Raw genomic sequence first — 15,857 nt, forward strand, 5'->3', positions numbered from 1 at the left:
CCTCGTTGATGATTTCCAATAGGATATGCTGTCTTTGTATTTATTACCTCGGGACACAGAATCCACCAACTGCTTTCATTCTTCCGGTGTCTTATTAAGGTTTAACACTTTGCTCAGTTTTTATGAAGGACGTGGCCCTCGTTGATGATTTCCAATAGGATATACTGTCTTTGTATTTACCGGATTAAAAACAAATGGCTCGATCTCTTTTCGAGAGTGTATTCATTTTTGTGACTATAGTTGATATTCACTGTCCAATAGCAGGCGTTAAGTGTGGTGAATAAATGACGAATTTAAGGATTGTTCGCAAGGCCTTATTCAAGAAAGGGGGTTAAGAGGTTTGAACACCCCCCCCCCCGAAATGGTTGTCTGGCTCGTAAAAACGCAACAAGAGTGCATATAAATAGATCTTTTATGCATTTTTTTAAGTTTTTTTTACCCCTCCTCTCTCCCCCCCCCCCCAGAAAACAAAAGTCCCAAGTATGCCCTTGATTGTTCGCTTTTCTTTTGCAGCAACATTGAACCACCTGTAAGTGTCTATAAGGTTATCGTCTTTTTTTCTTTTCTTTTTTTTACGTGTACAGATCGCGAGTTACCCTGCAGAGTTCGTTCTGCATTTAGTTAGAAATGGAGTATTTTGCTACTAATCAAATCTGAGCGAATTCCATCAAGCATCGATCTTGATATGAAATTGAGGATGGGGCTTAGAATGATTTTCACTTCACCCATCTCAGCAATGAATTGTTAGTTCATAATCACAATCAGTCCAAAAAGTAAGTAGTATTCCAATTACCTAAAAATATTCTTGTTACACCTGAAAGATCTCCCAATCAGGTAATTCTTTAATCCATAACGGAATATTACGAAGCTGGTGTAATCACTTTAGTCACTGAATTAATTGCATTTCAAAACTCCCCCCAGAAAAGCTTTTAGAAATTAAATTTTGTTTGCTTTCTTTCAGGATAAACAAGGCGATACGAGCGCTGCTATTGCTGAATCACAACATGCAGCCACGTCATCTACCACCGGTACTGCAACTGTTTGGAAAGCAGCTGCGTTCAAAGAAGATCAGGACGGGAAAATGACAGCCAAATTTAAGCGGCTCATGGGAATGAAGGGTAGTGAAGGTATTAAAAATCAGAACTTTATAACCCATCAATGCTTTCTTGATTTGTACTAGGGGGAAGGGGTCACAAAATTCTCTGGACTACAACCTCTCCTTTTGTTTCATTGTCAAGTCTGGCCTTCTCCTGTGCCAGCAGAAATATCTGTGTCCCCGTCTGGTGCTGTTCTTAACCTTAAGTAAGGGTGTCAATTGCTGCTTATAAATGGTGAGCTTAACATTTTGTTAAGGCAAGCACTGAAGCCTCGTTTTGTTTCGATCGTTTCTAGTCGATTTATAGGACTGGGTCTGATATTTGTATTTCAAACTGTTTTTAAATCTCGGAGCTTTTTATGTATTTCAGTAAATAATTATAAACTTAATTTATATGTAATAATCATGTAAGTATATAATTAGCATACTTGCATTTATAATACTAATTTTAATATTACAACGAATATCAGTGGCGTTTAAACGTAAAAGGCGCCCAGTATCCGGTTGAAAAATAGATGTTCTTGTCCATGTTGAGTATAGGTTTTATTATACGTGCTGTTTTCTCTCTTTCTCACTCTCCTTGTCTTACTGTTTCTTTCTCTTTCTATTTTTTCTCTCTTTCCCTCTCTATCTCTTGCTTCTCCTGAATAATAATAGACGCTTTCTATCAGCCTGAAGAGATTTTTGTTAAACAGTCGCTCAGTTAAAGCACTTCAAAGTTACCAGCCACCTACGATGACGCATGAACTCGCCGCCAAAAAACAGATGATTTGTTTTATGTAAGAAGTCCGTTTGAGAGAAACATTACATCAGTACAAACCAAGGAAATTTAAGACTAGTGACGGATTCTATTTACTTAAATACACTTTAATTACAAAATCACCCATACATTTGTCTTGTATAAATATTATCAGTTAAATCCAATGGTTGTCTGTAAAACGATAAAGAAGTGTCCCAGAATCACACAACCGTAGCAGGGATTTTGCTGCGTGTGTCGTGTTGCGGGCTGCGTATATTCTAGGCTGGTTGTTTTAAAATGGATCAACCATTAGATTTGACAATATTAAAGAATTTGAAAGTGTACAAATCAAATAACAATTAGTTTAATATTAAGAATAAAGGATAAACAAACAAAAAATATTAAAGAGTGACAGTATTAAACAATTGATAATGTGATATGATTTTTTTCGTCATAACTTCTTGTTTTCATTTCTAGTGCCTCGTTTTATCTTTTACTAAAGTGGATGTCTTTTTTTGTGCTTTGTGTCTTTTATAGACTTTCTAGTTTTTTAAGTAGTCTGGGACCCACCCGAAGGAATGTGCTCTATTTCAGTTTGTGAGTGGTCAGTGAAATGACCGAGATTTTTCTGTACCAAAGGACAGAGCATGACCTGCTGATCCCGGGAAGGCCCGCTATACCGGTGTCAGACGCTAGCATCAGCAGCTATAGCAGTTCAAAGTTGCCTTTTCGCTTCTTTTTTTCTCTGCTAGCAACGCCATCTTGAGAGTACAAGATACATGCCCTAAGTAGGCAACGCTATTGTCGAGGGAAAGTATCTGGATAGAATGATCCCACAAAAGCCAACAAGCTAATTTCATTATCTCATACATCCCAGCATATATCAGTATTTGCCAGCGTGTTTCAGGCTTCATCAGTGATTTATCAAGTGTAGTGTATCTAGCAAGCGTAGCTTAGTATAGTAGCCTAGTATTAGTAGGCTATAGCATAGTAGTAGGCTATAGCATAGTAGCCTAGTATTTCAAGGGTTGACAACCTTTTGCATCAGCTTCCTGTTCAGTTCCGAGCACAGTTTATAGAATTAGCAGTATGATCATTCTCTATCTCACCCATTATAAAATTAGTGACTTACAAATAAAGTAAACATACTACTTGATGCCCTTTTTATGCTGTTAACCAATATAATAATCATTTTTGTCAAAATGAATTTCCTCCCCCCCCCCCCCCCCCCCCCTAGGCTATATATACCAATTCAGGGTATATATTTGCACATTAGAGGGAGAGGGGTAAGTTTTAAACTTACCTCTAATTTGTATCAGAAATAAACTTTACCCCCATTGCCCTAATGTGCAAATATATACCCTGAATTGGTATAAATAGGGGTGGGGGTAAAATTCATTTCTGAAAAAAATAATTGTTATATTTGGAAAGAGCATAAAAGAGGCATCATGTAGTATGTTTACTTTATATGTAAGCCAATAATATGAACTGCCAAAAATTTACCTGATCAGAATTAGAGGGGTATTGTCTGGGTGACAACTATCATGCTGAGAAAGTATAAATTCAGGAATCTAAAAGTTTCAGTTGTATTGACATGCTTCAGGATTTAGTTGTAATAGTACTATTTCTTACATTTAGAAACCTTCAGGCTAACAAAGGGGGAATAATTGACAATTTTTTTTTTTTTTTTTTTTTACCTTGTTTCCATCAGGGGCATAGCTCCAGCATTTGATAAAATTCTACTTAAGCTACTTTTGGCTATCTTGGAAAGGGGATAGGTTAGGAAAATGAAACTTTCAGAGATGGGTCTACAGGCTAAAGTATGTCCTGGGAAGGTATTCTGAAGTACCTACCTCCACTCCTCCCTCTAGAGGGTCCTGGCCTTTGATTTTGAGTGAAATCTTGCAAAATAGATCTTCTGCTTGAATGAATTAAAACAACAAAATTTTCAGCTTCACAACTTTGCTTAATCCCAAGTATTAAGGTTTTAAAGATATGCAAATACATTTTATATATTAAAAAAAACATTAATATGGCTCAAAATTCTACTCAAATAACAGGAATTGTATTTTCAGAACTAAAGCCAGAGAATAAGAAACCAGTAACTGAAAATTAAGGTAAAGAGTTGTTTTGTCAAATTTCAATAGGTTCTACCTGTCATGTAGGCAAATTTCAGGACCCTTTAGTGGGAGAAAGAGTGGAGCTAGGTACTTCAAAATACCATCCCAGGAAATACCTTAGCCTGTAGATCCATCTGTCTTTTTGGTAAAATTCTAGTTTAGCTACTTTTTGCTATCTTGGATAGGGGTTAGGTTAGGAAAATGAAACTTTCAGGGATGGGTCTACAGGCTCAAATGTGTTCTGGGAAGGTATTCTGAAGTACTTACCTCCACTCCTCCCTCTAGAGGGCCCTGACCTTTGATGACTTTTAAATATCTGTGTGTTATGAAAGTGAAACCTAACATAAGTCTATCGGATCAAACTATTTTGCGCCCCCCCCCCTAAAAAATCGTGGATCCGCCCCTGAAACCATCACACCTATTCCACCAGTTATTAGAAGAAAAAAAATTCCTTATTTTCACAAATTTCATCAACCCCCCTCCCCCTTTTTTTATAAAATCCTACATAGACCAATCAGTTGAGTCCACTGTATGTAAATAATAGATTAAGTCATAATTTGTATATAAATTACGTCATACCTGTGAGATGGGACACTTGCAAACCCCCAAGTTTTTTTCTGCTTTCACAATTATGAATGATACAATTTCGAACCATTTCTCATTGATTGACGCAAACAGACTAACCCGCTAATCCATGAATAAGTGGGAGGAGCTTTTTGTTCGCACCGAGAATGAAGACCAGAAATGATCTGCGGTAAACTTACTGGATAATTCTATAAACTGTGGTTCCGAGTCAGTTTTCAAATGATCTCATGGTTGTGTTCTTTACTGAATGCTTTTTTGGAGCATGTTTGTTTCCCTGCCCAACACAGTTTCAAATGTCTGGCTCTGTGTTCATACCATGTTGGTAAGAGCTGGATTTTGGGAAAAGGACACTGAGGTCTGAGCATTCGCAGAAATTAATTATCTTTTAGTTGTTTTGATGTGCATTCTGCAGCTCCAATCTTTTTCTTGGATGGTTGTTAAGTGTTAAGCTAACAAGCGACTATCGTAAACTGGATTCCATGCTTGTATTCTGCCATGAAATACTTTCCTGGAAACTTTTTTAAACAGGAAACTGGACCCAGACACAGGAATCGGAGGCAAACATGGTGGTCGTGGAAACTCACCGCTACTGGAAGAGGTCTATTCTTGTGAGGAACTTCATAGAAAAAAATTACCCAAATTTGGGATACTTCATCTGTCCAACAGACCAAAAAGTTCCAACAAACATGGGACTGTCGCATTCGCCAGACCCTTCTCTTTTAATTCTTAACATCAAAAACAGTTTTGGCCGAAAGGAGAAAGAAATACTTGAGAAAAACCACGTGATATCCAAACTAGGCATACAGTAGTGTTAGCTATTTCTGGCGGTTGATTAATTACCGGCATTTTGAACTTCATTTTTTGTACTTTCATTAGGGAGTTCCAGATATTTCTGGCTATCTCAAAAATTGATAATTGGCTTCAACTTTTCGTTTCTTTTTTTTTGTCTTTTTTTTGTCTGTTTTGCCTTTTTTTTTCTTTTCTTTTTTTGTCATGATGGTGAAATATACAATCATAGAAATGGTGTTAGGGTTTTGAAAAGGTGCCTGCAGTCTATTTTACACTGATCTGTGTGCTCTTTTCAGACATGGAACACATTATTTCGTTGCCGAGCTTCAGACCGTAAAACAGTTGCTGCTAAGTATTGATTCAGCGATGGATGGTGGGTTGGAGCGTTTGAAGGACTTATTGTCTTATTAACTTCTACCGTAGTCCCCGGCTCTGTTTGAAAGAAGTGGTGACTTGGGCGACATATTTCTCCGCAGTGGAGCTAAGTCACCATTATTGGATTATATCAGGTGCAAGGCTGGCTTAGAGAGTTGGCCTGAGCATTCTTGCTCTAGTGCAGATGTACTGGTTATTGATTCCATGGCCTATTTAAGAAGCCATCCCCCTAGTGATTTCGAAACAGTGGAAACGTACTCGCGAAGAATGTTGAAACAGTGGATGTATGCTTTTTTGGATGTGCGAGAAATTCACGTTGTAGCTGACAGATATGACGGTTTATTCAGGTATCGAGATGCCGCTGGAAATCATGTCAGCGTGAAAGACAGCAGCGGTTGCCACGAGCACAGAGGTGCGAACGCTAGAGCACAAATATTGCTGGGAAGGAATTCAAAGCTGTCCGACTGGACCTCTATCTTGGCAAGTTCGAAGACAAAAAGTCAGCTCCTTGAGGTTCTCTTTGAGATTTGTGAAGGGTCTGTGGATCTCGTCAAGCAAGGTGTGACACTGTATCTCTCGGGAGGCTTTTCAGATCGGATGAAAGTTGCGAAATTGCCAGCAAATGTGAGTGCAGAAGATTGCGAAGAGCGTCTCAGCTCAAACCATGAAGAAGCGGACACAAGGATAATTTTACATGTCCTTGATGCTCTAGGGAGAAACTTCAAGGAGATTGCTGTGCTAGCAAATGACACTAACATAGTTGTTGGGCTTCTGTATCACTGCTGTCAGCTATTTGAAAAGAAGGAGCTGGTTGATCATGCCATATATGTGAATTTTCAGAAGTATTCTGTGCCAATTCACCAGCATTGTGAAGTCCTGCCGAACAGTTTGCTCAGTTGCCTGCCAGTGGTCCACTGTGTGACTGGGTTTGATGCCGTCAGCTATTTTTATGGCAAGGGCAAAAAGTTAGCTATGAAAGCAGTTGAAAGACGGAACCTCTATGAGGATATCTGGAACGTGATTGTGAGGCTAAGGTGTGACGATGCCCAAGCTGTCTTGGAAGAATTTACATCTGCCTGCCGAAAGGTAGTCGTAGCAATGTACGGCAAAGACCCTGGTGACTTCCGGTCTTTGAACGATTTGCGCATTCACCTATACCCGAGAAAACGGGAACTGAAATACTTGCCTCCGACGGATGATGCTTTTTCTTTTCACGCTATGCGTTCTTTGCTACTGGTCAAATTCCTGTTGGAAGCGAACTTGCCAAGGCCTTCGCGAGTTGACCGTTCTCGATTCGGCTGGACTTTTTCGAAAGGCAAAATCTCTCCAGTTCCAATGAGGGAGATCCTTTCCCACAAGGTACCAGTCCCGAATACTGCCTTTGCCGAACTTGCTCTAGAGCCTGCCCGTGTGTTGACAAGAACAGAGGCTGTGATTTATTGCGTCAGTGTGCAGGAAAATGTAACGAATCGGCAGATGAGTCCTTGGAAGACGAGTTTTGAAATTTGGACGATTCGTTCTTATATGTAATAGCCATTTGTTCTTTTAGTTGTTTCATTTTGAGTTAAAAGTTTCTTAGCTGTTCAGTTTCTCCTCTTCTCTGCTGCGAGGTGAAATCGCAACGTTTCCTGTATTAGGTTTCTAGAATCGATGCATTTCTGGCTTTACTTTGACACTTACACATTTTATTCGTAGCTAAAAGCTGAAGAAACTTAAAACTTTGGTCTTGCAACGACACGCTAACATTTCTCAACAATATAGCGGTCGTTTCCGGAATCAGCATGGTCAGTTACGTTGGGTCCAATCTCCGTTTCGCGGTCATCTCGCTGACCACACCTATGTCAGTTTTCAGAGGCTGGGTCCTAGACTAAAGTGTGTTGTCCAGTTGTTGTTTTTTTTTTTTTTTTTTTTTTTTTTTTTTGCATAAATTAACCAACTTCGAAAAGGAAAAAATTTAAAAATCAGATTTGGAAATAAAGTTTGTTTTCCCTGATTAGACGTTTCTTATTACTAATTATGATCTTAAATTGCATGATCTTATATTGATTTATTTTTTCAGTGCTACGGTTGTAGGTTAAAATTTTTAGCAGGTTTTTCGGCTTTGCTATGTTTTAAGTCAGTCATTATAAAGTACTTTTTTTTTCTTTTTACCGTCCGGTTTTTCACCGTTTCAGTTTTCATTTTACGTTTCTGCGTCTAAATTACTTTAATCATTGTTTATTTAAATTTTCTTTGTTTAATATTACTTCTTCTTAGCTCTTCTACATTTATTTGTTCTCAGTTAGGGCCCGGATTCGTATATATTTACATAAATTTACTGAAATTAGGTAGCGTAATGCTCATAAGTTTAAAATATTCTGAATCATCCAGGCCCATTTTCTTTTACATATTTCACCGAAAACACATGTTTTCACATATTCTACCCATTCTTATATACATCCATCACCTACACTCCATTTCTTAAGTATCACGCTTCCAGTTAGTTTTTTTTATTCAGTAGACACGAATACGTGGATGCTGAATTTGGTTTCAACTTTCTCACTCGTGTTGTTTGTAGGAAAGATGATGGGTGGGTGACGAGAGAGGAAATATTCTCAGGAATTGATGAAGTGCGCAGAGACAGGAAGAGACAGCCACCCTAGTCCGGTTGTTTCCACTCAATTATTCTCAGTAACAATTCATCATCCGTGCGCGGAGCTTGTTTGTCAGTGCCCTATCGTCAAAACAGCATTATACGTGCGTAGTGTCAAGTCTGTAGCGCAGGGATATAATGCCTAAAGTACCAACTGAAAAATTGGACCTAGTGAAGAAGTATCTGTGGTAGTTCCCCGATGAAACATTTAAAGCGATTCTTCCGTATTATATTGTTCGGGCTGTGATACAGCGGTGTCTACTTCACAGCGTTTTCAAGTTATTCAACATATTGCTACAGCTAAACATAAGGGGAACAAGGAAAGACAATCAAGCCCTCAACATACTTTTATATCGGCTTCTTCATCTGGTGCAGTATGTGAGGCTTCATGTAATACAGACTTATGTCGCGCATTAATTAGGGCAGACATCCTCTTTCAAAAATTCTGTAACCCAGATTTTAAGAGTTTTTTAGAACGCTATTCAGGCTTAAGAAAAAATTATTTACAAATTATTTATATAGAAATTCTTGCTAAAATTCGAGGTAATGTTGGAGATGGCCCTGTTTGGGTTTCAGTTGATGAAACAACTGATACTGAAGGAAGATACGAAACAACTGATGCTGAAGGAAGATAGATTGCCAATATAATAGTTGGAAGACTAAGCGCCGATTCATCTTCACAACAGCTTCTTTTAAACTGTGAAGTTTAGGAAAAGTGTAACCATACGACTGTTGCTCGTTTTTTCAATGATTCGATGAGTCTTCTTTTGCCAAATGTTGTGTTATACGGAAAACTTTTTTTTTATTTTTGTCAGACGGTACTCCGTACATGGTGAAAGCGGGAAAGGCATTGAAGATATTCTACCCGAATATGATCTATGTAACTTGCCTCGCACATGCACTCTACCGAGTTACAGAAATTGTCAGACTTAAGTTTCCTGATGTTGACTCTTGAATATCAACTGTTAAAAAGGTATTTTTAAAAGCCCCAATTCGAATAAACATGTTTAAAGAGCTTTATCCTGGCCTATCGCTATCCTCTCAGCCAGTAATCACGAGATGGGGAACTTGGTTAGAAGCGGCAGACTATTACAGCAAGAACTTTGGCTCAATTAAAAAAGTTCTCTCTGAACTAGGCCCATTCTCGGCTATGATAATTGAACAGGCTAAAGCCGTAATGGAGCAACCCACACTAAATAATAACTTGGCTTACATTTCTTCAAATGCTTGTTTTTTAATATACTCCATAACAAAGCTCGAATCTAAAAATATGACCACAATGCATAGTGTAGCTACTATTAACAACGCTATTGAAAAGTTGAAAGAAGTTCCTGGGGAAATTGGAACTATAATGTGGAAGAAATTGGAGGATGTGCTCAACAAAACCCTGGATGGGGGAATATTGGATTCCTGGCCAAAATCAACATTGGGTAGGACGTTGAAACAGACTTTAAATCCTTCATGCCATCAGACATTGCATGTTTCAAGTATGGACCCATTACATGAGTGGATGCGGAGCGGTCCTTTTGCGGTTACAAGGCAATTTTAAGACAAAACCGTAGATCTTTTGTATTCAATAATTTGAAGATGAATGTAGTTGATAACAATTTCAAACAATGAATTAGCTACTTCAATGTGATGTTTTTATTAATGCTCTGTTTTTATAACTAAACCAACGTATATGTCTTAGACAACAATTGCTTTATTGGTAAATATATTCTGCCTTTTTACTCGCATATTGTCCAATAAATAATTACATCTATATGTACATATTTTATAATTTTTATCACATATAATTCCGGACCCTAGTTCTCACTGTTTTTGAAACACCCCAACAAATTTATCTGTTTTGATGTTCCTTAATCTACCTCTTTCTCTTTTACTTCAATGCCTTATTGCATTGGTTTCAAAATTAGATGTCGTCTTTTCCGATTCTTTCCTTTTCTTCCGTTTTCTGTTGTTATTTTAGTCTTCTTTTTTTCGATATCCGAATTTTATAAGTTTGTCAAATAGCTCCTCACAAGCTTTATCCTCTTCTCTATTAACAAAGGAGTTGAATTGGCAGAAGGTCAAAATGATCTGGCTTTTTCTTAGCATAAATTAGTTGTTCATAAAGAACTGTTAATTAAAATTTTGCTATTTATTCGTCATCACCCTCTCACTGGTTTTCCGGTTGCAAACAAATATATCTATTTACCTGACATCCCGTGATTAACACAGAATGATGCGTTGTTTGTCCGTTAAATTTTGCAATTTATTCGTCATTCCCTTCTCACTGGTCTACTTGTTGCATACAAATATATCTATATACCTGACATCCCGTCATTAACACAGAATGATGCGTTGTTTGTCCGTTAAATTTTTCAATTTATTCGTCATTCCCCTCTCACTGGTTGCATACAAATATATCTATTTACCTGACATCCCGTCATTAACACAGAATGATGTGTTGTTTGTCCGTTAAATTTTTCAATTTATTCGTCATCACCCTCTCACTGGTTTACCGGTTGCATACAAATATATCTTTTTACCTGACATCCCGTCATTAACTCAGAATGATGCGTTGTTTGTCCGTTAAATTTTGCAATTTATTCTTCATTCCCTTCTCACTGGTCTACTGGTTGCATACAAATATATCTATTTACCTGACATCCCGTCATTAACACAGAATGTTGCGTTGTTTGTCCGTTAAATTTTGCAATTAATTCGTCATTCCCTTCTCACTGGTCTACTGGTTGCATACAAATATATCTATTTACCTGACATCCCGTCATTAACACAGAATGTTGCGTTGTTTGTCCGTTAAATTTTGCAATTTATTCTTCATTCCCTTCTCACTGGTCTACTGGTTGCATACAAATATATCTATTTACCTGACATCCCGTCATTAACACAGAGTGTTGCGTTGTTTGTCCGTTAAATTTTGCAATTTATTCTTCATTCCCTTCTCACTGGTCTGCTGGTTTCATACAAATATATCTATTTACTTGACATCCCGTCATTAACACAGAATGTTGCGTTGTTTGTCCGTTAAATTTTGCAATTTATTCGTCATTCCCTTCTCACTGGTCTACTGGTTGCATACAAATATATATCTATTTACCTGACACCCTGTCATTAACACAGAATGATTTGTCCGATAAATTTTGCTGCAAGTCACGAACAGTTTTCGCATCTAACTGCACCTCTGTGAAGAGATGTCACGTGAATAGGAGAACTAGTATTTTTAGATTAGAATTGAAGGGCTTGTACGCGATGCTCTTCAAAGATAGAGAACTGTTGAATAGAATCGAATGGTAAAGCATTCCCATGGCTAGTATTCTCAGCTGGACACTAGCTATGATATCTAAACAAGATTTCTTGGGGAAAGTGATCTTTGGGCTACTATTCTCAGCTGAACACCATCTAGGATGTTTCTTTAAAACCTTGAAGACGATGCCATAGGCTAAGCAAGCCCTGGGCTACTAATTTGTGTTGGACACCTGCAATGATATCTTTGGGCAAGCTTGAACAAGATGCTGTTTTCAGCTGGACACCATCTTTGATATCCCTTTAAAAGCTTAAACACGGTGCTCTAGGTTAAGTATGCCAGGGACTAATATTCTCAGGTGGACACCATCTATGATGTTTCTTTAAAACCTTGAAAACGATATCTAAACAAGATTTCCTGGGCAAAGTGTGCCTTGGGCTACTATTCTCAGCTGGACACCATCTATGATGTTTCTTTAAAACCTTGAAGACGCATCGTCACCTGCAATGATATCTTTGGGTAAGCTTGAACAAGATACTATTTTCAGCTGGACACCATCTTTGATATCTCTTTAAAGGCTTAAACACGTTGCACTAGGTTAAGAATGCCAAGGGCTAATATTCTCAGCTGGACACCCGCTATGAAATGCAACATGATTACCTGGCAAAGTATGCCAAGGGCTGCTATTTTCACTTGAACGCCAGCTATAATATCCCTGTACAAGCTAGATCAAGATGCCCTAGGCAAAGTGATCCTAGGGCTAGTGTTCTCTGCTGGATACCAGCAGAGATTTTTATTGAGTCGCATCTTTATTTGCTGTTTTTCAACGTAATTCAAAGTGATTTTGAAATCAGTAAGGTAGTATCAACATAGGGCGTTTTTCAATTCTACCCCACTAAGACGCATATTAACTGGTTTATTTTTAATTCAATTAGCTTACCTATCCGGAAAAGACGAATAAATATGTCTATTTAAACAATATGCTAATTTATACCTCTTAAGGTATGATTTGCTCGTCAGAGTCTTTTTTCTGTCTTTTCAACTTCAGTGGAATTTCTTCCTTGATGTGTCCGATCCGTTTTAACGGATTATAACAGTTTACAGTAACAACTCTTTTTCTTAACACTTCTTTAACCTCAATGCTGATCAGTGTTGTATCCAAATATTTTAAATTCTCAACGAATTCAGAGACTTCCTTGTATTATCAATACCCAATAAATTAGAAGTGTAGCCAAACTTTTTCTTTAAAAAATTCAAAATCCTATATTGGAACTGAAATCCGTAAATATGAAGAATATCACCGAAATTCTTGTTCATTGAATTTTATTTTCCTTTTTGGATATTTGCATTAGAAATTCTCTCCGTGGTTTTAAGTCAGTTAGTAATAAATGATTTTCCTTAGGATAAGCGAATACCTATTTCAAAGGAGTTTAGTCTTTGGAAAATATTTGTGCTGAGAGGCCAGTCATAATTTATATTAATTGCAGAATGAAGTATTTCATTACTTATATGCTGGAAAAATCGAGAAAGAAACTTCTGGTGGTTTCTAAGACTTTACCAATTGTTACAACAGGGTTGAAAAAACATATAGAGGTTTTGATATTGATATAACTAGAGACATCTTAAATGTCTCAGAAGTACCATTGCCTCAACATAAAAGAGAAACATGCCAAATTTTCTTGGAATGGATTATACCTACTTTGTGAAGATAGGATATTGACTTTAAATAATTGTTGGGGGGGGGGGAATGTTGATATATTTGCAGAGAAAATTCAGCTCTAATCCTGAAACGTTGCAGACTAATTATATCAATTACCCTTTTTTCTTTGGTATTTTCTGTGTTATTTAAGTTGCCAGATGCCACACTGTCAATGATGTTAGTTGTTTTTAAGCAATCTTCCCATGCCAAGTCAATGAAAATTCAAGTCTTGTATGTTGCCCATTCCCTGTGCTCAATATTTTTCATTGACGCTTGTTTTTTAAATTAGGTTTTAATTCATGCATTGGCTCAGATATTAAGCTGAAGACCAATTACTGTTGGTAGACATTTTTAAGATATTTTCGTTAATAGCAACAGTGATGATTTTCGGAATTTGCGTATTAATTTTGGATCTTAATCAATTTTAACTGCTAAGTTTTCCAGATATGGTTTATTTTACTGAAAACTAAAAATATTTGTGATTATTGGCATGAATGTTCTAAATTATTTTCATTATTTTTTTTTTTATAGACTTAAAAGCTCCTCCTGCAGCCCAAGAGGTATTGAAGAAGCAGGATGATCTATTCACCAACCTGGATATGCAGTATGAAAGAGCACGGGCTGCAACCCATACCGCTAAAGGAATGGGACTTGGCTTTGGGTCATTGGGCCCAAGTGTTCCCCGTTAAGATGTGTCCATTTTGATATCTCTGCGCAAGATGTAGTGATAGTGTACAGATTCTCACTGTGTTCTTTTTTTTATTTTGTTTTTAATCTGTTCTATTGTGATTATTATTGCTTAAAACATCCTACTCTCTTTTTTAAGCTGATATTTCGCGGGTAGTCTTGTAAGATTTAAAACACAGCTTGTGAGCTGTGTTTTTCATGCCTTCGGCTTTTGGAATTATAAATTTTGATATTATCAACAGCTTTGTAATCCAGACGCTTAGGATTTCTTCAATATAAAGTGTCTGGGGAAGTCATTTCTGAAACTTCGATTCCAGAAAATGTTTTTGGGTGGTGTATTTTTTTCTGCAAAAATGCAAAAAAGAAGTATTTTCAAGATCAAGGAAGGGTGTCCACACTCTAAATCGACGCGCCTGGACGCAGGCACTGCTTTGTTTTATTGGGCTGAAACTGCAATTTCAAATTCTAGAAATTAGTGGCATCAAAAGCTTCTAAGCATCAACTTTGGTGAAAATCTAACATCAAACTGTGTTTTTATAAATTGCACAGCAACTTCAAAATTGTGGAATATATATTTGCTAATATTTTTTGCACTCATAGCCGCAGAAGAGTCATTAGCAACTCCGAGCGCTGTGAATTTGGACTTCAATTCAAATTTCAATTTTCGCTTTTTGTAGTAGTAGCACTACAACTCTTCTTTTGAGAATGTAATTAAAGCTTAGAAAGTGTAACAATATTTATTACCACTAATGCAACGCCCTCTAGACGATTTCTAGGTATATTGTACTAAAGTAAGATTTCGGGTTAAGATTTCGGTTTGGCGAAATAATTAAATTTTCTTCAGTTAGAGCTGAACAAAGTAAGAATAGTGGTGTTTCTGAGTCAGACCAAATCATTGATACAAATCAAACTGAAATAATTGATATAGAAGCACTGAAATTATTTGAGTGTACTCTTGTTTACTTTCGGGTCAAAGTATTTGACTGACTCTTGACTTTGTACGTCTAAGTAATTTTTAGATCGCCTTTTCTTTCATTTATAACAGAACAAAAAGAAACGACATAGTCAAATTGTAATTTATTTTTCTGCAGAAGCAGGAAAAAATTATATTTTTTGGAGAAACCGAAAACCACATATTGGATTAACAAAAATTAATCACAACAACCAGTTTTGTAATCAAAAGTGCGACAAAACAGGACAACAGGACAGGGAAAGTACACAACTACGCAATATCAATGGTCAGGGGTGCTGAGTGGGTGGAGAGACAGGAAGGCTATTGCTCCGCCGAAGATTTTGAAAAATACTGTTTGGGGGTATTTTCATTGAAATATTCCGTTTTTGATATTTTCATTAAAAAATACGAAAAATTTGCCCTGTTTCCTGAACTAGAAAAATATTTTTGCCCAACACCCCCCCCCCCCCCCGCCTCCTGTAACTTTTCATGAATGGATGTCACTGACTCCACCTTATGCACCACAAAGAATATGGATCTATTGTGCGGGATTTTTTTTTTTTTTGGCCGCTAGTATACATGTCCGCACCAATACTTTAAATTTTACATAAAGTATATTAAATATTTACAAACTGGAAATCTGTATTTGTCTCAAAATAGTACCTGCAACTGCTTTGTTATTCCGACCAGTGTCCCCATTATAAGAAATGGCTCTTTTTTATAGGCCTTATTATAAAGTTTCATTCTAGTTTTTTATTCTGGTTTCTCTGTTTTTCTGTTTTTGTTTTATTCTAGTTTCCTTTCTCCCTATTCATGCTTATATCTTTCTGAATTTTTTTTTTAATCGTTATCACAAGCCCCGAAATGGTAATAATGAACAAAAACATATAAAAAGCTGAAAAACAACAATATACTTAAAATTGGTTAAGGAAT

General features: G+C 37.0%; 1 protein-coding gene across 1 annotated transcript in view; it reads left to right on the plus strand.

The window, feature by feature from the left end:
- LOC148954471 (uncharacterized) overlaps positions 1-14,094 on the plus strand; it is a 53,278-nt gene extending 39,184 nt beyond the window's left edge. Inside the window, exons 6-7 of the mRNA XM_089086538.1 lie at positions 962-1,127; positions 13,817-14,094. Of these exons, the coding sequence (XP_088942664.1) occupies positions 962-1,127; positions 13,817-13,974 (324 nt within the window). The 3' untranslated portion in view covers positions 13,975-14,094. The remainder of the gene's footprint in view (positions 1-961; positions 1,128-13,816) is intronic.
- Positions 14,095-15,857: the final 1,763 nt, after the last annotated feature.

The sequence above is a fragment of the Artemia sp. Qi Xiang Cuo genome, chromosome 3, assembly GCF_049724085.1.
Source record: "Artemia sp. Qi Xiang Cuo chromosome 3, ASM4972408v1, whole genome shotgun sequence".
NCBI classification, from domain to species: domain Eukaryota; kingdom Metazoa; phylum Arthropoda; class Branchiopoda; order Anostraca; family Artemiidae; genus Artemia; species Artemia sp. Qi Xiang Cuo.